The following is a 24,138-nucleotide window of genomic DNA, read 5'->3' as shown; positions in this document are numbered from 1 at the left end:
CACTTTTATTAGTTGTAAGGGTTATGAAGTTATTTTGAAAGTTATAAGCGTTACGAAGTGTTACATGTGTAACTTTTTTGAAAGCTTGAAGTGTACTAAGTGTTACATACGTTACATTTTTGTAAGTTATCGGCGTTACATGCTTTACTTTTTTGTGAGTTAAAGGTGTTACGAAGCGTTACATTTCTGTAAGTTATAGGCGTTTCGGAGCGTTATATTTTTGATAGTTATTGGTTGTCCCGGGTTGGCGGTTCCAATGCATAGAACGCTGGTCTTACAAACCAGACGTCGTGTGTTCGAGCCCCGACCTGGAAGGATTCTTAGTGTCAGTAGGATCCATAGTACTAGCCATGCAATGATTCTGTACACTAAGAATCGGCTGAGAAGTCTGTTGAAACAGAAAGGCCAAATTCCACAAAAAGGAATGTAATGCCAAGACTTTATTGGTGTTACGAAGCGTTACGTGTGTTGCACTATTATTAGTTGTAAACGTTACGAAGCGTTACAGACGTTACTTTTTTGTGAGTTAAAAACGTTACAAAGCGTTACTTTTTGTGAGCTATAGGTGTTACGAAGCGTTACATTCGTTACTTGTTTGAAAGTTGTAAGCATTACTAAGTGTTATACACGTAACTTTTTTGAAAGTTGTAGGCGTTACGAAGTGTTACATGCGTTACTTTTTTGTGAGCTATAGGTGTTATGAAGCATTATACCTTATGATAAAAAAAGAACCGGAATTTTATTAAAAAACGCAAAATTTCCATTTTTAATAAATTTCTTTACTATCGCCTTCAAAGTACTCTCCTCCTGCGGCAATACATGCACGCCAACGCTTGATCCATTTTTCCATACAAGTTTTATAGGCCGCCGAAGGTATGGCTTTTAGTTCACGCCACGAATTCTCTTTTATGGTCTCTATGGTCTCAAAACGCGTTCCCCGCAATGGCAATTTGAGTCTGGGGAAGAGGAAAAAGTCACACGGGGCCATATCTGCAGAGTACGGTGCTTGGTTGATGATATTGGTTGAGTTTTTGGCCAAAAACTGCGACACATCCAACGCTGTTTTTGAATGAAATTCAGCTTTTTTGACTCCAGCCGAGAAGCGACGCGTTTCAAACCAAAAACATCAGTGGAAATGTGTTCGGCTGATTCATAAGAGATGCCCAACAACACAGCAATCTCTCTAATCGGTACAGAACGATTTTGAAACACGATTTGCTTCGCCGATTCAATGTTTTCTTCAGTAACAGATGTTGTTGGGCGGCCAGGGATCTCATCATGATCCAAGCTTGTACGACCACCTTTGAAGCGATTTTACCACTCGTATGCCTGTGTTTTTCCTAGACACGATTCACCAAAGGCCTTTTCTAACATTTTCAACGTTTCGGAACACTTAAATTCATTTGCAACACAAAATTTGATGCACGCACGTTGTTCTAAATTTTCATCCATTATAAAAATCGCCACACGAAAATTTTTCAACTTCTTTGTATAGACGCTAAACAAAAACTAATCGTACGATATGCGTCAAAATTTGACAGAATGTCTATGAAAGTGTTGCCAACGTTGAGAGAATAAAAGTTTACCGATTGGACAAGCGCGGGAATTTTAAAATGAAAATTCCGGTTCTTTTTTTATCATAAGGTATGCGTTTTTTTGTGAGTTATAGGTTTTACGAAGCGTTACATGCGTTACTATATATTTAAGTTGTAAATGTAACACAATGTAACACGCATACATTTTTGTACCCAAGTTATGTTTATGAAACGGTCACTGTTCAACGACAAAATAAAAAAAATACGGGTCCAATATTCGATGAAGAACAATTGGCACATTTTCGCAAAGCTGAATTACCGGTATCGACACCTGCCAATGAAAAATGGAACCAAGAAAAGGAGGATTCTTTCGAAAATTTTCATATCGGCAGTAGTGATTTGCAACGATTTTTTTTTGTTTATTCAATAGTACTAATAGCTATCAGCAATAAAAACGAATTCGGAATAGAAGAAAATCGATTTCAAAATGATTACTATTACTTTTTTTTTAGTGTAAACTACAATTAAACATGGAAAATCTTCATAAATGTGTGAAATTGGGTGTTTGAATCAAGTTTAATGCTCCATTCTAAGATCAAATTCAGCAGCTAGGAGTAAAAACATTTTCTTCCACTGCTACTTTGATTTATCAAATCAATTTGCTCGTTTTTATGGGAAATCGTTAAAAAAGGTGAAGTAATTAAAATTTTTCCTGCCGTTTTGACAGCTCTTGCTGAAAGTGTCATCTCTAAACAAGCAGCGCCTCTACATTTCAGTTTTGTGACAACATGCCAATTGAGACTAATCTGCATAAAATGTTCAAAACGACGAATGTAACAATGAGAGATTCTCTTTGTTTACTTTCTCTTTCGATTATTACGGTACTCTTAGCAATCCTTCTCTTCAATTATTTACCGATAATAATAACAAAGGCTATCGTCTTCTAATCTGCACTGAAGAAATTACCGAAAAAAGTAGGAATATTTTGCAATAATCGAAAGAGAAAGTAAACAAAGAGAGTCTCTCATTGTTACATTCGTCGTTTTGAACATTTCATACAGAAATATTACAAATTTTCTGAGAGATCGTATATCGTTTCCTCGTGGAATTTCTGTATTCACTTGAGTGACTGAATGTAAAAATCGAATAAGTGCTGATTTGTTGGAAGATTCCGTTTAAGTATTTTGGAATCCAAAAACCGCATAAAATTAAAAACACTGAGTGCAAAAACTTGGCACGGATGAAAAAATCGTTTGAAAACATCTATTTTGCTAGGACCAAACAAAAGAAAACTTTAAATGTAAAAAATCGAACAAAAATTCAGGCGACTTTTCCGAAACCCATTTGTTTCTCTGGTTGAATTCAAAGTTTTTTTTCCAAAACTGCCGCTGATGACGAAGTATTGTATTCTTGTTTGTTACTGGCAGCCAACTCACTCTAATTAATGGTGTTAATTTAGGCGAAGCTATGCTACGTTAACTTGAGAAGGTTGGACATGTATTCATTTTAGGTGAAAGATTTCAGAAATTACCACCTAGGATCCAATTCCTGTGAAGTCTTCGATTTTTCTCAATTATCATGTACTTTGATATGATATAATGTATGATGAGTCTGAGTTTTACTATTGAAATTGGTATGAAAATCTCTTCCACTGCTCCAAGATCAACGTCGATAGCATCGAAGTAGTCTAAGATCAAATTCACGCATCATCCCAATAAATGTGCAACTGGTTGAATCAGAATGAGTTTGAGTTTTGTAATCTAGACATGACCGCTAACAGAAAACGCATTTATTCCAGCATGTTTTTGGCAACGTTTACGTACTTGGACACCATCTGGAACAACTTTCTACCATCTTTTATCCATACCATAAAATAGACAGAACTCATCACGAATCAGCCTTCACATTTTAAAATATAAACAAACAAACCGGTTTTGATCTTGAAATCGAACGCACAAAAGCGATGTAATATTTTATTGCCTCTACTTTCTTACTCAATCGCGCGGGAGGAAACAAATTCATTCAATTTTTTTTGGCGTATAAACGATTCTAGCAGATTACTTTTCACATCGGTTCAGAGTACATAACTTATTTAGTTTACGTACTGTTGAACCATGACTTGATATGAAAACTAAAATTGCACATATTTCTGCTTAGTGGATCCCAGACTATAGTGATGTTAACACAGATGCACCGGTATGCGTTGGGTTTATTTTTAAGCAATTTCTCCTGTAACAGATTCTCTTTGGCAATTCTAGTCTTTTTTTTCTTGGCGCATCCCATCCTCTAAGAAAAACTCATCGGACTGGGCATCCTTTGCTCTCTGACCGCAGCGGGGCGTCCGTTGGCGGAATGTAAGAGTACATCTAATAAATTAACTTCCCTTTGCTTCATTCAGCGCGCGCAACTTGCCTGACGGCCAACTCAAAATAGCGCGCCCTGGTTATCGTCACTGTTCCGTTTTTTTCTTCTTCTTGGGAATGAAATGAAAACTGTCATTAATTTGCTAAAGAGATATGATGATTATGAAACTCTTATTACCTACAAATTATAATTGAATTATTCACGAATCATTTTTTTTTCATTTTTTGTGTTCGACTCTTCAGTACATAGCAGTTCAAAGTGAATCATTAAGCGGGCGTACTATTATAATCAAACGCCTTATTTCATATACAGAATGGAAACTTGTCACGCCAAGTCTCATTAATACTCTGCTACTTGAGGGATAACATTCTCATTACCACTCAATGATGTTATTTGGGGGTTGTGGTGGCACCGGTTTGTTCTGAGTGCACATGGATATTTCCTAATTATTAAAACCGGTAAATATCTACTACAGTTGATGGCAAGAAAGCCGTTACAAAGCATTCTTATTTCGGTACTTTAGTGTTCTGCAAATAGAATTAAGTTTTCGTCTGCATGTTGAACCATTAGGTGGCCTTTGCAGTTAAACTTAAACTGCTAATGCGCTGATGTGACGAAGACGAAACGTACAAAAAATTGAAAACGGTTATGTGCTCTATGCTCGAAATAAGGCTAACCTCTGGAAGATCATTGCAAAAATTCAATTCTTTTCAAGGTGCCAAAGTGCTCACTCTTGTTGTACAAATGTTCCATTAGTAAACACAAATACTTTTACGTTCTTCTGACAAGCAGAAAATATTTCATGAAAGTAAACTATTTTTTTTTGATATTCAATATTCCTAGAATGAGGTTTCTTTCTACACGGGTTCTACATGGCTTTTTTACTATTGTGGCAAAAAATTGTGAGATTTTGTTCATAATTTCAAAGTTCTTTAATTATTCTTACAAATCTATTTCGTCCCCCTCAAAATAACACTGACACTTGGTACAGATGTCACTGACAGTCATACCAACCTAGAAAAAAAAATTTCAACAAACAAGATTTCCGCGCGAAATATAATTCAAAAATCTTACTACTTTTTGCCCACTTTTTTCCGAAATTTATGCGGCTATTAATTGCAACGTTTTCGCAACACGAATGAGAGCATAAAATAAAACAAAAAATGGAACTGGAAGTATGTCAGAAAACGCAAATTGAACGACAACGTCACATTCGTTCTGTTATGGAGTGATTGCCGAGCGCTTTGCCGGTACTTCCGAAACCAGGAACGATGATTCGGTATACTCAAAGTCAACGTCTAACATTGGTCATGAACTGCCTGAACCTGCCTAATTGAAGAATTATACGACTATTTGAATGTATTTGGCTTGATTTTTCCATGTCAAGTATAAAAACACGTTCCTGAAAATGGAACTTTTATACTTATCAATCTGTAATTCCGGAACCGGTAGTCGTATCCGGATGAAATTTGGTAGTGTTGTATGGGGTTGTAAGACATTTAATTAATGGGGTGAACTTTTATAGTTTATTTTGCACATTTTATCCCGTAACTCCCAAAACAGAAGTCAGATCCAGATGACATTTAACAGCACACTATGAATCTAAGCTGAAGAAAATCGGTTGAGCGATCTCTGAGAAAATGGAGTGCACTATTTCTTCTTTTTTTCACATTTTCAAAGTTCACGTAGTCTGATAATTTTCAAGACGTACAACTCCGGGTCTTAATCAATCCCGTTTGAATAATTATTAATGTTAATCGTGATAAAACATTACACTGGATAAGTAGATTTTAAACGGGTCAAGCTCGTGTCACCGACATCCGACATCCGCCCATCGGGTGATTCCGCCGGAACGGGCATTTCGTTGAAAATTATTCGCCGAATCATACAATTGTTTTAATACCACACTGTAAATGATATATAACTAAAAAGTATGAACGTTCACGCCTGCTTTGTTGAGCCGAAATTGCTTCAAACAACGGATAAAATTATTCCCCCATGTTTATTTCTGTATGATCTTTTTTTATTCAATAATATAATAGATGTTTAGGCACACTGCTTAAGCTCTAAGATGCCAAGGGTATTTTTTAATTTTCTGATCCTAATTAACGACTATCTTAAAACTAGGATTCTGTATGATCTGATGTCCAGTTCTGAAGATCCAGGGTGATTAACACAAAAAATTTCCTGTGTTTTAGAAGAAATCATGAAAAGTGGACCAGTTTCTTTCACATTGGTGAACATTTTTTGTTATTCTTATATAGAAAGGCTATGCAGTCACTGTGAAAATTTGACTTTTTAATCGAGGCCCGGAAGGCCATTCGACTCAGATCGACAAACTGAGCAAATGCCTCTCTCTCTTCCTCTCTCTATCTATCTCTCTTTCTCTGTGTGTGTGTGTGTGTGTGTGTGTGTGTGCGTGTGTGTGTGTGTGTGTGTGTGTGTGTGTGTGTGTGTGTGTGTGTGTGTGTGTGTGTGCGTGTGTGTGTGTGTGTGTGTGTGTGTGTGTGTGTGTGTGTGTGTGTGTGTGTGTGTGTGTGTGTGTGTGTGTGTGTGTGTGTGTGTGATTGTGTGTGTGTGCATATGTTTGTAACAAAAATATGCACTCATTTTTCTCAGAGGTACAAAACAGATATTTACAAACTAAGATTCAAATTAAAGGTCTCATGGTCCTATAGCCTGCTATTAAATTTTATCCCGATCCGACTTCCGATTCAGGAGATATAGGATGATATGTACCAAAAAATTGGAAAAAATATGCACTCACATTTTTCAGAGATGGCTGCACCGATTTTCACCAACTAAGATTTAAATAAAAGGTATTATGATCCCATAGCCCGCAATTGAATTTCATTTAAATCCGACTTCCGGTTCCGGAGTTATATGGTAATAAGTGAAAATTTGTGAAAAACTTTTCACTCAATTATCCCTGGAACAGCTCAACCGATTTTCGATAAGATTCAAATGAAAGGTCTTATATTTTCTTAAACATTTGTCTAACATTTTCACCCCGATTTTGCAATCCAACGGATTTGTGATACGAACGAATCTAAACTTTCGTTCGAATTTGAATTTTGCATTCTATATTCCGTTCGACTTGTATGATTCGATCGACTCTCGTTCGGGAACACTTGACATTTCGAAACCTAACCATGAAAGCTGTCAACACTACTTACACGTTCTGTATTATTCATATTATTTATTTCTTAGTAAACGAAACCGTTACACTTGTATTAACAAAATAGAACGATTATAAACCGAACAAGTCGAACGTACGCAAGTCGATCGAGTAATGTTCGAAAATTTAACAACTCGAACGAATGATATTCGAGTTCATACCCAATGCGAACGGAATGCAGAATGGAAATTGCACATTCGATCGGAATATTTCGAATCGATTGACGTACAGAGTAGGGGTGTTTATCTGGATCCGACTTCCGGTTCCGGAACTAAAGAGTGATAAGTGTGAAATTACCACTTTCATTAGTATTTTTTTACTAACGATGGTCAAAAACAGATACAAATCCTATAAAACTATCTGATAATGTTTTCTAGTTTGCAGAGCTTATTAGTTTTTGGGCATAAAAACGGCACTACTGGTCCCCCCTTTTCCTGTTCCGAAAGTATCGAAAGTGGTGATGAAAAACACCGAAAATAAAATTCACTTCGATTTCTCTGCGATGCTTGAACCGATTTTCACAAATCTTGATTTGAATTAAAGGTCATATTATCTTTAAAGCTACTGTGAAGTTTCATCCGGATCCAATATCCGGTTCCGCAGTTACAGGGCGATGAGTGTCGGAGCTTTCAAACTGGTATATAGAATGACAATACAATACCGTGTAAGTGAAAGAAGAAAACACAAAACGAACGATGCGTGCTTTGTTCTATTTCGTACACGCTATAAAGAAAACGAAACGATTACGGATGTCTGCTACTAGTGTGTGATATTGGTAAAAGACGGTGCTGTTGTTGAATAAAGTTTTTGCTATGTTATAAGTGCGACCGAAAGAATAAAAGAATGTAAAGCCGGGGTAAAATAAATGATATAAAAAAATGTCAATGAATTGATGTTTATTTGAAAAAAAATTCAATTTTCACAGCCGGTAGTGCAGTAATACCGTGCCGGTGGTGTTGTGATGTCAATAATAATAATAATAATAATAATAATAATAATAAGAGTAATAATAATAATAATAATAATAATAAAACCTGTTTTAATCCACTTAGTGGTGTAATGATACCTTTCTCATGTACATATAATATTGTGGTATTCTATTCAAAAATTTTCTTTTCCATTTTTGAAAGAAACCAAGTTTATGCATAACATACAGAATAAAACAGAGCTTTGATTGCGTAAGACATCCTTAAGAGAACGACATTTCCGGCACCGGAACCCGAGAACCGGTATAATCGAAGTCGGTTCGTACGGCCACCAACTAACATGACATACAAACTCTTCTAGTACGCACACTATAACTCAAGATTCGGAAGTCGGATCCGGAAAAAATTCAGGAATTTCGTATAGGATCCGAAGACCTTTCATTTGAATCTAAGTTTGTGGAAATCGGTCAAACCATCGCTGAGAAAAGTGAGTGAGATCCATTTTGGTATATATGACCACTATTTCCGGTACTTCCGGAACCGGATACCGGGAACCAGGATAGCCGGAATTGGTTTGTTAAGTTGCCTACTGATAATGACTATCGATTTGTGTAGTTTTGAGACCAGTTTAGAAAATTTTTTACGTTTTTTGTTTCGCCGGTTTAAGTGACGGTGTACAATATTGAACACACTTTACCCTATAATTCCGGAACCGGAAGTCGGATCCGGATGAAATTCAGGAATTCCGTATGGGACCGGAAGACCTTTCATTTTTTTCATGAAATTCAGGAATTCCGTATGGGATCACGAGACTATTCATTTGAATCCTAGTTTGTCAAAATCGGTTCATCCACCTCCGAGAAAACCTAGTGAGATTATTTTACACATACACACACACATACACACACACAGACATTGCTCAGCTCGATGAACTGAGTCGAATGGTATATGACACTGACAATTTTCACTGGTCGATGATTGCATAACCTTTCTATATGAGAAAGGCAATAATAATAATAATAATAATAATAATAATAATAATAATAATAATAATAATAATAATAATAATAATAATAATAATAATAATAATAATAATAATAATAATAATAATAATAATAATAATAATAATAATAATAATAATAATAATAATAATAATAATCCTACTACATATTTTATGCTGCTGATTCATGCTGTTTAGCTTGACTTACATGTGCATAAGTAACGGAATCAGGAATCAGAACAAATTGGCTCAAACGGCACGTTCTCCTTGATATTTGGAGATTTGTGCCTTGCCATCAATTTGTTTTCAGCATAATTTTCCCGATAAATAAGAGGGAAGGATTGAAAGGAAATGGTAAGGGTTGGACTAGGCGTTTTATATGTGTTTCAAATATAAAAAAAAAAATAGAACATCAGCGTATACCAGTTTCAAATTTGACAGTAGAACTATTCGAATAAATAAAACTAAAACGGATACGTTTGTTTCAGTTTCTGTTATATTATAAACCACCCATATGAATCTTGCAGCTGATGAATTTGCTCTTACAATTTTCAGATTCAAATTTAAAAACTGACATAAATTATGCATCTAGAACTGGAACACTCCTGAACATGCCCTAACGTTTCATTACTCGTTTGTGGTGCGTGTCTTTGCTGGGTGTCATTGCTAAACTGTCAGCACGATAAATAAAATATGACAGTTAAGTTAAACAACAATAGATTAGTTGTGCGAAACATAAACCAATCAAATTCAGAAAAACAACTAATGTTTTAGTTGTTTTGCGATCGCTGGCTTTTGCGTGAGATAACTTTAGTTATACAGGGTGATTTTTTAAGAGCTTGAGAACTTTTTTAAACAATAAAACGCATAAAATTTGCAAAATCTCATCGGTTCTTTATTTTAAACGTTAGATTGGTACATGACATTTACTTTTTGAAGATAATTTCATTTAAATGTTGACCGCGGCTGCGTCTTAGGTGGTCCATTCGGAAAGTCCAATTTTGGGCAACTTTTTCGAGCATTTCGGCCGGAATAGCCCGAATTTCTTCGGAAATGTTGTCTTCCAAAGCTGGAATAGTTACTGGCTTATTTCTGTAGACTTTAGACTTGACGTAGCCCCACAAAAAATAGTCTAAAGGCGTCAAATCGCATGATCTTGGTGGCCAACTTACCGGTCCATTTCTTGAGATGAATTGTTCTCCGAAGTTTTCCCTCAAAATGGCCATAGAATCGCGAGCTGTGTGGCATGTAGCGCCATCTTGTTGAAACCACATGTCAACCAAGTTCAGTTCTTCCATTTTTGGCAACAAAAAGTTTGTTAGCATCGAACGATAGCGATCGCCATTCGCTGTAACGTTGCGTCCAACAAACCACACCAAACAGTGCATTTTTCGGGATGCATGGGCAGTTCTTGAACGGCTTCTGGTTGCTCTTCACTCCAAATGCGGCAATTTTGCTTATTTACGTAGCCATTCAACCAGAAATGAGCCTCATCGCTGAACAAAATTTGTCGATAAAAAAGCGGACTTTCCGAATGGACCACCTAAGACGCAGCCGCGGTCAACATTTAAATGAAATTATCTTCAAAAAGTAAATGTCATGTACCAATCTAACGTTTAAAATAAAGAACCGATGAGATTTTGCAAATTTTATGCGTTTTATTGTTTAAAAAAGTTCTCAAGCTCTTAAAAAATCACCCTGTACCTGTCTCCAGTTTTCTGTTCCAGTACCGGAAACAGTGGTGTACCGGCGCCCAGGGCAAAATAAGAGATTTGCCGCCCCCTTCGGTGGTTTAGTGAGCAAAAAGAAGCAAAGTTAAACTCCATATTCGGCACGATGATTCGGGCGAGCAAAAAAAAAGGTCCCAAGGATTAATGATTCGCCCCCATAAAAATGTTGCGCCTTGGGCGAGTGCCCCCTGGAATTCGATTTTAATTTATTTTTTTTAAAGTCGATTTTAAAAACACGAAAACACCTCAGTTTAATGTTTCATGGGTCACGAAATGGAAACAGCAATCATTTCCAGTGTGTGGAAATCGTTCTGCCAATTGAACTACTCTGGATGTGAAATGGTCAATGATTTTTCGTGTACCAATCATGTAGGACCCCTCGATGAACTCGATTCACCGTCAGTCGCAGTTCAATGATTAGTTGAACCGAAACAATAAACGTCCAATCGCTCTATGCGCCCCTTTGTCACAAATTGTCACAGAAGCAAAGACCTCCCACCCCCCTATGTCACATGTCACGAATTCAAAATAAATTAAATTCATATCAATACATTCTCAAAATGTATAACAAACCATACAAATATGAGGGAAAAATCGATTTATTACATGCTGTCATTAGAATAAAAAATATCCCTAAAACTACAAAATCATCGGAATTATTATATTAATATCAATTATATAAATTAACAAAAGTGTTTGGTTGGAATTGATGAAACATTTAAATCATCTGTTTTATTCCTCCTAGGGGTACCCAGATATATTATTGTTTTAGGTAAAGTATAATATTTCCTTAGTGTAGCATACAGGGCTGAGAAAGTAAAGACCAAAACCTCATCAAAACGAGATCACTGCCGGAGAATCTTTTCATGATCAGTTGATCAGTGAATTTCAAATCACATCGATCAATATCGGTACTGATCTTCCGTCACACAATGGGTAGTGATTTTGAGCTAAAATGATTCTTGATTTATGTAAGTTCAATCATTGGATGATAGGCTTTGATGTTGGTGGAGGAAAATCACATATGATCAAGATAAGACATGACATGATCTACGTCTGAAATCGTTGATCTCCCGCCCTTTTTCAAATGGAGTACAATTGAATAAACTGCAACAGAATCAGATAAGAGAAATTGTTATGATATACTTTTATCAATGCTCAAATTATCTGAAAACATTGTCAGTGCATAACTTAAGTTAAACCGTTTGAAGGCATCTTTTTCTTTTTTACTCATATTAGGCAAAATTTATTAATTTCGCCAATTTACTCGCTCCTCCGTGCACTTTTGCTGATCACATCAGAAATGATTTCCTGCATCATTCATTACCGAATTTACAAGAAGAAGCTTTTACATCAACAAATACACGTTTTCCTATAGAAAGTAAACGTTTATTGTGGAGATTTTTTTCAGGAAATAGGGCAAAGCAGTAATATAATTAGGTATTTCAAAAATGCGCTCATTGAAAATATTGGACGTCACATAACAAAAACCTCCCCCCCCTCCCCCCTGTCACAAAAGGTCACGTTTTATGAAACACCCCCTTCCCCCTTGCGGCGTGACGTCTTTTATGGACAGCCCCTTACGCATAAAACTTATAAATTTTTGTTTATTTTCTTTCTGTATTGTAGCGTAACCATGGTATTTATGCGTCGCTTTTCTATGTTTACCGACACTTTTTAACAAGGGGCTAATAATAATACACTATTACAGAGCTATAGGTTCACGATTACTGAACAAGATTTTTTCTTAGATTTATATGGGACTTGGTAATCTTGAGTTCATCTTTAATATTACCATAAAGTGAAAACAGGTGAACCGACTTTAAAATTTTCTTATGCGAAATAAAATATAAAATCTACTTTCTAACGGTACTGATTAACATAAAGATTCTAAAAATAATGTTCTTTGTTTTAGTTACGTGCAACTTATAATTAACTTTATTATGAGAATTGACCCCATTGTCGCCTTTTATTTTTCTGATTCCAGTGCTAGTGTTCGATCGCAGGTTTAAATGTAAACATGTTTACTTGCAAAACCTAACAGATTGTTAGAGTAAAACCGATTACACTGCTAGTTGAACTACTCGCCAGACAAGTGTCTCATTTTGTACACTGTGTTTATTACACATTCTTTCATAACCGGTTGGATCTTGACCAACGAGGTTATTTTGTGTGGCTGCTTGACTGACCGAATGACGGAATGATTGACCGAATGGTTCGCTCTTGTTAACACGGTTGTGTGCGCTTGACTTGCTGGTCGCGATGTCAACTGACCTTGCTACCTTATGCTATGTGACTTCGTGTGATGTAGAAGGGTGAGAATATCACCAAATTGTTAGAAGAATTTAAAATTAAAACTGAATGAAAAGCACTCGGTAGCAAACCAAAACGCCAGCGCGGAAAAAATATCTGTCATTCGGGTGGGTATTCTTTGTATTGTTTTGAAACGAGCGTTTTTTTTTTGTTGGCATTCGTTCAGTGTGTTTACCCCCTCCCTATATACTAGAAGTTAGTTCGGTTGGATTGGCTAACGTTCATATTGTTTGCTTGGTTTAGATTTCAAATGCACCAATTTCAGAAAACCTGAAACTAATTCCGTGGGACAGAGGTTGAAAACAGTCCTTCGTTAAGGTTGTTGAGGACATTCAGTTTTCTGAGATGATTCCCTTCTAATTAGAACATTTCCCGGGAGGGCAAATTAATGCACACGAACTGTTCGTAAATTTTGCACAAAGCTGCAAGAATGAGAAGACGACTATTTTCATATTCCGAAAAACCAAAACACGGATACTGTGCTGAATGAATTTCCTAAATCGTTGTTTCGAGACGTTTAGTTGATCATAAATCATCTGAGTCAGAGAACGCCAACCACTTGCTAGGAATTTTAGGTTAGGGTGAACGTTTTTTTTTTTGTTATCTTCGCTATACGTTTCTGTATAGCGAACTGTTCGATCATTCACAAAACGAAGAATGTATAACACTGACACATTCTGCAGCTGACGAACTCTGGTCCAACAAAATGGTTACTCGTTTTTCAAGCACTAGTTCGACTAAATCAGTATAGATGTCATTTCACTCGCACACAAATAACTTCAATGAAAATCATCAGCAAGATTAGCAGTTCTTGCTGGTGCCAGACGTGATGGAAGACTGAATCATTTGACTATAACCGCAGATTGCTTCCTAGACAAGAAACTTCTTGGCTAATATGAAGAACAGTTTCTTCTTAGGGACGGTCTCACAACGGCCAATCTAGATCTGGTGATATGCACATTCTGTGTCTGTTGGATGTGAATTACCCTACACAAATTTGTCAATTTTCGTTTAACCAAAGATAAACTCAATATTACAATGTCCCATACGATCCATTGAAAAATGTTGGGTTAGAAACAAAACAAATTAGAAAGGAAGCAAACACATAATGCAGGGTTGCTACGAAAAAGTTCAAAATCAAAACACGCGAAAGCCGCGCGAAGTGGAAAACTAAAACCCGCGATATTCGAACGAAGTTTTCACACTACTATTTTTATGCAGATGAAACTTACCGCAGCACTTGAAAATCCACTTGAATATAATTTAAAAATCTGCATAAGTTCATCATATAAATACAATAAATAAGTCGGCATAAAACACGTCACTTGTAGAAACCCCATGAAAACGATTTCAATTTGTCGTGAATAAGGAGTGTATCGAAAATAAGCTATCCACATACATTTGTGTTGTACGCATGTATTTGTGATGGTTTTTTATGCTCAGATCGCAGCATGCTGTGCGTTTGGCTGTCAGCTTTCGATTTTTTACTTGTTTGTGCGGTTGAAATTCTGCGTTTTCAAAATGTCGCGTATTGAAAAGGAAGTGGAAATTAAAGTTCTGGACACATGGCTAAGTGAGAAGGGTATTACTATGCGAAAATTGGCGAAGCGGTTTGGAATTCATTATGCCAGTGTTAAAAAAATAATTAATAAGTTTGAGGAACATTATTCTTAGGATGAGCTACCAGGAAGAGGCAGAAAACCCGGTTCTTCCAACCCGAAACTGGACCAGAAAGTTGTATCTCTAATCATGAAGAACAAATCAATGTCAATACGTGATTTCGCCAAAACAGCAGGAACGAGTGTCGGAATGGTCCAGCGTATCAAGAGGCGAAATCACCTGAAGACCTACAAGAAGCAGAAAATCTCGGAACAAAGTGTAAAACAGCAGAAGCAAGCAGCAACAAGGGCCCGGAAATTGTATTCGCGTCTTTTGCAGGGTCCGGATGCATGCGTTTTGATGGACGATGAGACTTATGTAAAAACTTATGGACTCAAAAACCCTTCCAGGTCCACAATACTTTACTGTCGTCGTTGGGGAGGATGTGAGCGATGCGGAAAGGTCGATTCAAGTGGAGAAACTCGGTCGAAAGGTACTGGTATGGCAAGCAATATGTTCCTGTGGTTTGAAGTCAACCATTTTTTACACTACTGGAACTATAAATGCAGAAATTTATCGATCTGAGTGTCTCCAGAAGAGATTGCTGCCTTTATATAAGAAGCATAGTATACCTCCACTGTTTTGGCTGGATTTGGCGTCGGCTCACTATGCCAAAACCACACTCAATTGGCTTGCGGAAAAGGGTATACATTTCGTTGAGAAAAATATCAATCCACCAAATTGGCCTCAGCTTCGACCCATCGAACGTTACTGGGCAATCGTGAAGAGGGTCTTCAAGAAGACTGGTTAGGCAGCTGGGAACATGCAGGAGTTCAAAAAAATTTGGGCTCAAGCGTCCAAAAAATGCGATGCAACACTTGTCCGGAACTTGATGAAGAGCGTTCGATCAAAAGTTCGAAAACTCGTGAAGGAATAACTCAAATTTTATCCGGTTTTCTTTATGCTCAAGTTTAACCTCGTACAATAAAGGATCAATTTTTAGTTTGAATAAAATATCGTTTTTTATCATAATTTGAAAGAAAAAATTGTGGATAGCTTATTTTCGATACACTCCTTACGACCTACTTTGCAATGGGGCGCCTATTCAAAATTCACTTTGTACAATAATGGATAAAACCTAATCGTGAATATGTGTTGTTGTATTCAACGCAGCAACCTAATTTTTCCTCCATGCCATTGGAAATATATTCAGCAGCAGCGAAAATGTTCACTCTTTGTTACAGATCAAAACCTTTGGCATGATTTGTTTGGATTTGATTTAGTCTTGTTTTAAATTTGATCAGTATCCGGAGAAAACATATTGGAAAAATGACTTGCGAACGCAGCTCTGTATTGAAAACCGCGAAAATGTTACCGTCGAGACTGGACTTTTGCCAATTAAACTACCCTGCTTCAAGGATGGCTTTTATCGCTCACTAGCAACTCTTCACACGATTCAATCAGTGCCATCAAAGAGAGACGGATATCATCGCAGCAACAAAAAAACCGGCAAGGTTCATTTAACATAGAATAGACACCAGTGCCAGAGCGAATTGCTTTCGATGACCTGTCTGAGAATCTAAGGTTAGCTCGCTGCTGTGGGGATTCTTTCTGAAGCAACAAACCTTTGTATAAGTTGTGTCTATAAAAATGTCTGTGAATGCTCCACACAAGAGTTTTGAAATATTGTAACCTAGTATGAGAATCATCAAGTCGAATTGTCAACTTGCGATTCTCTCTTGGTAAATTCCACACAGCACCAATCATTATCAGACTGTAATTTTTTAAGGGCCTTGAAATACTCAGAGTTTGAAGTGGAACGAAGAAATGTAGAAAAATTATCTCGCGGTTCATGCATTAAGAGACTCGAGTTCTTGTAGCATCTTCTACCGGATTGAAAATGTTGTATACAATATTGAAAAATATCGAGCAGCTTCTGTCAAATTTTCGGCAATCACCAACACTGCCCTGCATATGAAAACACATGGAGAGACAGCCCAATTGACTAGAAGAACCAAGCATCAAGTTTAAAACTAGCTCAAGGCGGCCTAGATTAAATTCAAAATTAGCTCAAAACTGAGAGAAACTGTGGTTTTAAATTGAAAGTTTTCAAAATATTCACAATAAATGAGGTAATACGAACAATTATCTATATTCGGGAGTGTGGAAAAATCATATCAGTTTTATTCGTATTCACGCCATCCAGTTATGTCTTTGACATTATCCACTCGCTCTTTATTATCCATATTTTCCGATGTCCTTAGTTAAAATGTACTCTCTAATGCATGGAAAATGTAACATTGAAAACGAGATTACTTAAAATTTTGTGATTTTGAAATAAGTTCAAAAGATTTCAGCGAAAACAGTTTGATGATCTAATTGAGTCCTTTTAAATTTCAGTTTCAATTAAATTTATCGCCTTCTGTTTAGCTTTTGTTTCCCGAGACAGCGCCTGCTCTTGTTGTCGGATTTTACTCTGGATGTCTTTCTTTTTCTCCTCATCTTGTTTCTTTTTAGCATTTTCTTCTTCTTAGTTTCTTTTCTTGTCCAATTTCGCTCCGTAGGTCTGTCGTGCATATTTTGTTTTAAGAAAGAGATTTTTTTCACAAACAAAATTTGTGACCATATTATCGAAGAGTAGCATCCAATTTATTATGTTCTTTGCATTATTGAATGTGTTTTCACTGAGACGATATCTTCCATCAGACAACAATATCTTTGAGTGCGAAAATCTTCTTTCGATTTCTGCATTAGAATAAGACAACGCAAGCATATATATCGGAAATAACAATTCGTAGAACTCGAAGTCGGAAAACCTACAATCGAAGTTTTGTCCACTGAAGAAAACATTTGCTAGAGCCGCCTCCTCGTGAGCTATGGCTTTATCAAGGTGAAAATTCACCAATTCGGCCAGCTCGGTCAATCACTGAAACGTTCGCCCATCTTGAATTTTTTGAAGTTTCATTAAACTCACAAGCGTCAAAAATTTGCAAATAACTTTTTTTTTTCGAACAATCGATTCACAAATGTAAAATAATATTTTTTGAAATTTGTGCGAAATACGCGCCATCGTATCAATATCTGAGCAGGAACCGCGCGACCGTCACAATCCTTATAATGGTTTCTTGCTTCGATTGACTTTAATGCTTTGTGGGATGAGACAATAGCAAACTATATAAATTCTAAACAATATTTCTTAATAATTTTTGCTTTCTCATTTCAAGAACCACCGGATATGCAGCAAAATTACTCAATATCGTTCATACTGTTACTTTTTTTTTCGATTATAGAGGTTTTAACCTTAAGGTCATTCGCCTCTTCGGGCCAGAAAAATTTTCTGACCGGGGTTGGGAAACGAACCCAGGTGGGCTGCGTGAAAGGGCATCGACTTACCCATCACGCTATACCCGTCCCCCATACTGTTACTTGATATTTTTTCAAACATAAACAAGCATTGTCGCAGTTACGACGCATGTAGCGATCAGACGCTTGTTGTTTTGAATCAAAAGGGTGAAACTGACAGTGAACCGAGTTCATTGAAGGGTCCTATTCAAATAATACATGAGAAATCGCAGGCCACTCTATCTTGAGTGTATCTTTGGTGGAACATATACAATTTCCAACAAGTTACAATTGCTTCTAGGGTCGATATCGCATCCTACTATTAACTAGTTTTATAATACCATGTAGCAGTTCTTTTCCTATACTTCACTTCTTAGGGTGAAATGTAGCGTCATGAAATGCGCGCAAAATTTCATCCGCTTTAGTTGAACGAACCGTCGCACAAAGCATACCAAGCAAAACGGACACATAGAAACAAGAACTTATTTCTATGATTGAGCGCAGTGGGTTTACCTCTCGTTATATTGGCTTGTAAAAAAGACTTGACGTAATGGATTTTTGAATCCTTCACACTTTGAATATATGCTAATTCAATTGTTATTGTTAGTGATTACTCTTACACTAGAGTTATAAATCATGAGTAATTATGAATGACTAACATGCGGCTATATGTATATGTATTGACAAACTTGATAACCATGTATATGTCTGAGTTTAGTAGCAAGCATGGATTCTCCTTCAAAAGAACGATTGAAGACGAGATAACATTCAAGTATTTTCGATATCTTTGCCGGTCGTTCACCAGGCTCTTCCCGCCGATGAGATAGAATTTACGTAAAAGTATTTACTTAACTCGCATGATAGAGCGCGGTCGAATTTACTTATCGAATTCATTCAATGCCAATATATTCCATTCTAATTGACTTCATAAATCATCATCTTGAAAGTATTATTTCTGTTGTGTCAATAGGATCGTAGCACTAGCCATGTAATCGAAACTATGCTATGAGTCGGCTGCGAAGTCTGTTAAAACAGAAAGGCCAAATTTCTCAAAAGGAATGTAATTCCAAGACTTCCACACCCAGACATTTTCCTGGTGTGGATTCAGTATTCTCCCAATACGGTTCCGCCACTCCTTGTCTGCGAAGTTTGTTGAAACAAATGGTCATATTCAACAATAAATGTAATACCAAGACCTTGCAGTGCATTGAACTCAACAGAATTGGACATTATTAGCATTATAAATTACAGTTACTTAGAAAATAAACGATTTCTTACAATACCCATTTTATTGTAATCAACTAGTTTTTATTTCAACACAAAACCCAATGGTGCATAAATTCGCGTCATTATTTTATATGTAATTTTTGCTCACGATATAATGCCACCGTGCATTTCTCACACCACCTCAATACGAAACAGCAACGCGCAAGCAATAAAAAAATGCGGAAAAGTTTATCTAAACTTTTTCAAATTTCGGTTGTTTTAGCTAATATTTTATAATTTTGAGTTGCATTTTCAGATTCTTTGTGAAATTCTGCTACAAACACTACTTTTCAGTTCTAAAATCATCCCCGTGGAACGGAACAGTAACCGTTTATACATTTCAAAAACCAATTACGGCTCGCCAAAGCAAAATTTCAAAATTCTAAGAATACTTAGTTATGATAAATTTGATTTCGAAAACTTAAGTGTTTTTGGATTTTCGGAAATCAGTCTAATTTTTGAATAATTGATCAAAAACGCGATTTTCGCATTCCGCTACATTTCACCTTAAGGGCTGAGGCCAGTAGGTCGCGTATAACCACGTGGCTCGCTCTGCGTGTAGCATTTCTCTCCAGGCTCTCTCGCATATATGCAAAATGACACTCGAAGGGCCGGGTGGCCAACAATATTTTCGGTTACAAGTTTGACTACATCACATAAAATGCAATAAAGCTACCGCTTGTTTGGCAGCCTTTCTGAGCCGATTTTATTTCTCTCTCATATTTCGTTACATTACCAGGAAACTGGAGCAGAAAAAATTACGCCGCCATAGAAATCGACTTACCTTCACAAAAAATATCATTAACTTCATTTTTATCGCGACAACATATATATTTTTATGCACTAATCGCATCTAAATTAAATTATCTAGACATTGTCAAGATATATTTTTGGTTCATGCTTTTGAAGGCGGAATATTCAATGAACAAGTTGAAAGACGGTGTTTTCAGCTATGCAATTCTTCCTTCAGAAAAAAGACTTTCCCGACCGCTAAAGTCAATGAATCATTCTGAGATTTTCACAGAATAATCTAAAATAATTTTCGAAAAGATTGTCAGTTGGGTTTTTTGATATTTTTCACCGTTTCTGAGAAAATCAGATTTGAAGCGTGAAAATAGCCTTCCAAAATACCCTAAAACATATTGGCATCAGCCTTCTCTTCCATTAATTACCGAGCAGTTTCCACGTTTATCACTCAACTCTTTGCATGAAATGATACCCGAAACTTTCGACTTTCAAACAGAATAGTGATATCAAAGAAAATCTTTTTAATCACATCACAATTATCGAAAGAGAGTGATTAAAGAGAAACTGTCACTTGCTTATACGCCCTAATGAAAAATCAACCGAGAATTACGTGTATGGAAAGATCCGTCACCGGTAACGGATCGCATCACAGCAGTCTATGGAAAATCTCTCTACTCATGCATTGCTTTCTAATTTGAGCACAGAACAGAATGAACCTGTCATATGAAGGATCACCTCACTAGAAGTGTCTTTAGCAGTTGCGTATTTCTGATTTCGTGTCCATCAGCAATTTGAGAGGAATGTCCTATTTTTAGAACATGGTGGGCGATACTTCAAGTTCAACGGTACCCGCCAGACGGCGGTTGAGAGGTGACAGAGAACGAGAGAGAAAATTACTATCAACATGAACCGTCAGAAGCGTTCAAACGTTTGGATCCGTCTATCGGCTAGTTCAATGCATTCTTTTCCGTACAGCCCCGGCCATACAAAAGCGATTTGCAAATGTTTATAAATATACGGTCAAACACCAGACCAGCGGCAGAATGCTGCAATGCTGAGACACTTGAAAGCGAATTTTGTGTACAATACGCGCTCGCCGGAGTGACTACTGGCTAATGGATGGCTATGTAAATAGAACCTATAACGTACCGGAATTATGTAATTTTCATTTACGAGAGCTAAATGAAACCGACAAATGGAGAGAGAGTAAAACCGAAAATTATGATCGCTGGATCATTTAGCAAGTGGTTTGATTAGTGATGACCAAGTTCAGGGTTTTGAAGACCAGGGCTATTAAAATGTTTAGTTTGTATCGTAAACAGAACATGTGGTGAGTGATTCAAGTCAGCTGTCAAAAGAGTACTGTCAGGAAGATCAAATACATTCAGCAGGAACACTCTCAGAATGTGCGAAACTTCGCCAGTAATGTTATGAAAGTAAACATACCGGTCATGACACAAGTTGCTTTTTTTAGAACGTCACGTGATCTCACTCAAGTCATATGTTATGAATCGGCACGCACCAACGGAAAAATGAAAATCTCTTGTTTAATACTCTCTCTTGAAATGGTTTGCACATTTTACACATTGACATCATTGGAATTAAAATTCAAAGAACCAATCTGTAACTATATTATTCTATTAATAAATGCAATGTGAGAGCACTTGTTACCCGTGATCAAATTAATTGAGTCGTTTCGTGTTCTATATACTGCACTCTACAGAGAGATTTCCAACGAATTAGACTTAGCCAGTTGTTTTCTGTGGTCTATCGCTATTTGTTTTACCTCGCAATAAATTCATATCATAATTTAAACACGAATCCTTCGGTACAGCATCTGATCATCCTTTTCTATTTTGCTTTTCTTTCCAGCGAAAAAATTACGTGAAATATGCGAAAGTGTTTCCATTCTCAACGATGTTCGACTTCAAACTGCCCTCAAAGTGGTATCGCCGATCGGTTGGTGGCCTGGAAGTATTCTGTGGCCTCGCTATGGTGATCATTCCCAGCCGTAAGTACCGATTTGCTAAAGATTTTGTTTTTGGGACACCAAGTGGAAGTAATTTTCACAATTTGTGAAACGAATGGTGTTTCAGAATATTGCAATGTTTGGGACACAACATACGTAATCGTTAGAGCAAATTCAGCAACTGGAAGTTTTATATGGGAAACATGAAACACGAGTGCAACGCTGCTGCCAGTTTCTTTTGTTTTAATTTCCGGATTTAAATTTGGCAGTAGAACTGTTCGAATAAATAAAACTAAAACGGCTTGCTGGACATACGTTTGTTCTGATTCTGTTCTATTATAGATCACCCATATGAATCTTGCAGCTGCTGAATTTGCTCTGAACATGTCCTGAAATACCAGTGTCAGATGGCTGGGTTACTGTGATTTCTTTGGCTATAGCCCTCTCTTAGAAGCTGAAATATAGCCACAAGCAAACATCCAGACTAGACACTAAGGGCATATTCAGGAGTGTTCTAGTTCTAGATGCATAATTTATGTCAGTTTTAAAATTTAAATCTAGAAATTATAACAAAATAAACTGGCAGCCCCAACAGCGTTTTATCTGTGTTTCAAATATAGAAAAAATAGAAGGGCAATGTATACCAGTTTTAAATTTGACAGTAGAACTGGTCGAATAAATAAAACTAAATCGGATTGCTGGGGATACGTTTGTTTCAGTTTCATTTACATTATAGACCAACCATATGAATCTTGCAGCTGCTGAATTTGCTCTAAGGGCATGTTCAGGAGTATTCTAGTTCTGCATAATTTATGTCAGTTTTAAAATTTAAATCAAGAAATTATAACAAAATAAACTGGCAGCCCCAGCAGCGTTTTATCTGTGTTTCAAATATAGAAAAAAAATAGAACGGCAGCGTATATCAGTTTTAAATTTGATTTTCAAATGTAATTTATAAAACTGAAGGTGGAGCTATTTGTTGGCGCGATCACTTAATTCCAGTAAAGGGCGACATTCTGTATTGCTTCGGATTGTTGTGCCAGTGCTTTGTAGTGTTTAACTGTAAAAGCCACCTTGCAGATAAACTTTTTGGAATCGGAACGCTTACAACAACTGGGGAATGCTTTCGACGAAGTTTGGATTTAATTTTATAGAAAAATATTTATATACTAAATAAATAACAAAATGCATTTGAATTTTAATTGTTTTGGTGTGTGTTTCCCGAAATTTCAAATATTAAAGTAAATATTCAATATTGAATTCATACTGTACTGAACTGTACGAATAACTGAATTAATCGGTTGTTTTTGGGAATAAGTTCGGTTATCTTCCCGTGCAGACTAAACAGTATAATATTACCGAATCCTCATCACAAATTACTGATCAGTATAGTGAAAAATGACAGCTCGAACAAACTTCAGTTTTATGGAACGTTCGTAAATACCCACTCAGAAAAAAACGTTCAACGGTGGTCCTTCATTGGTCGAATACGTTGGATCATTGGTCCAATGAGAGTCCAATCAATCGTTTAACGGGAGGCCAACACGGGACCTTCGTTTGCCGATTTTGAAACAGACCGTTGAACCGTTCAACAAACCCGGCAGACAGAGGTCCATTGTTGAGCCATTTTTAACATGAGGAGCTGGAGCCCCGTTGGACTAGTTTTACTGCAGGATTTCTGAAGTTTTCTCCACTTATTTGTTTAGACTAACAATACATACCTGCACAATACTTCTACTTCACGTAGAATAACAACAAATTTTCTTTTTATGTAAAGGTAACATTTAATTTTCACACTATTTTTGCAAGAGAAAAAACAACAACAAACCGTTCCAGCAAATTGAACGAATATTTCGTGCAACATGTCGTTCAATAAGCGCTCAAAAAACCAACAAAATTGAACGGCCTGCTGAGAGGGTAATTAAATTACTGAACTGATTGCGGTACGTTCAGTTGAGTGTGTAGATCTCTCATATGAAATTTCTAGCTGCTGAATTTGCTCTTAGAAGCTGAATGGCAACTCTGCAGTAGGAAGATCAAAAAGCAGAAGACATTCAAGATTGATTTGTTCGAAAAAATACCGACATAAGTTACCAAGCCAATTGGATTGACGTTTTTGACGATACTTTGGATTGACAATAATATTGTCTCGTGTGAAGGCCGCTTGTG

General features: G+C 36.7%; 1 protein-coding gene across 1 annotated transcript in view; it reads left to right on the top strand.

Moving 5' to 3' along the window:
* LOC131435643 (novel acetylcholine receptor chaperone) overlaps positions 1 to 24,138 on the top strand; it is a 33,323-nt gene that overhangs the window by 3,190 nt on the left and 5,995 nt on the right. Inside the window, exon 2 of the mRNA XM_058603748.1 lies at positions 21,873 to 22,011. Coding sequence (XP_058459731.1) covers positions 21,873 to 22,011 — 139 coding nt within the window. The remainder of the gene's footprint in view (positions 1 to 21,872; positions 22,012 to 24,138) is intronic.

The sequence above is a fragment of the Malaya genurostris genome, chromosome 3 (genome assembly GCF_030247185.1).
Source record: "Malaya genurostris strain Urasoe2022 chromosome 3, Malgen_1.1, whole genome shotgun sequence".
In the NCBI taxonomy this organism is placed as follows: domain Eukaryota; kingdom Metazoa; phylum Arthropoda; class Insecta; order Diptera; family Culicidae; genus Malaya; species Malaya genurostris.
This window is presented reverse-complemented; position numbering and strand designations above follow the sequence as displayed.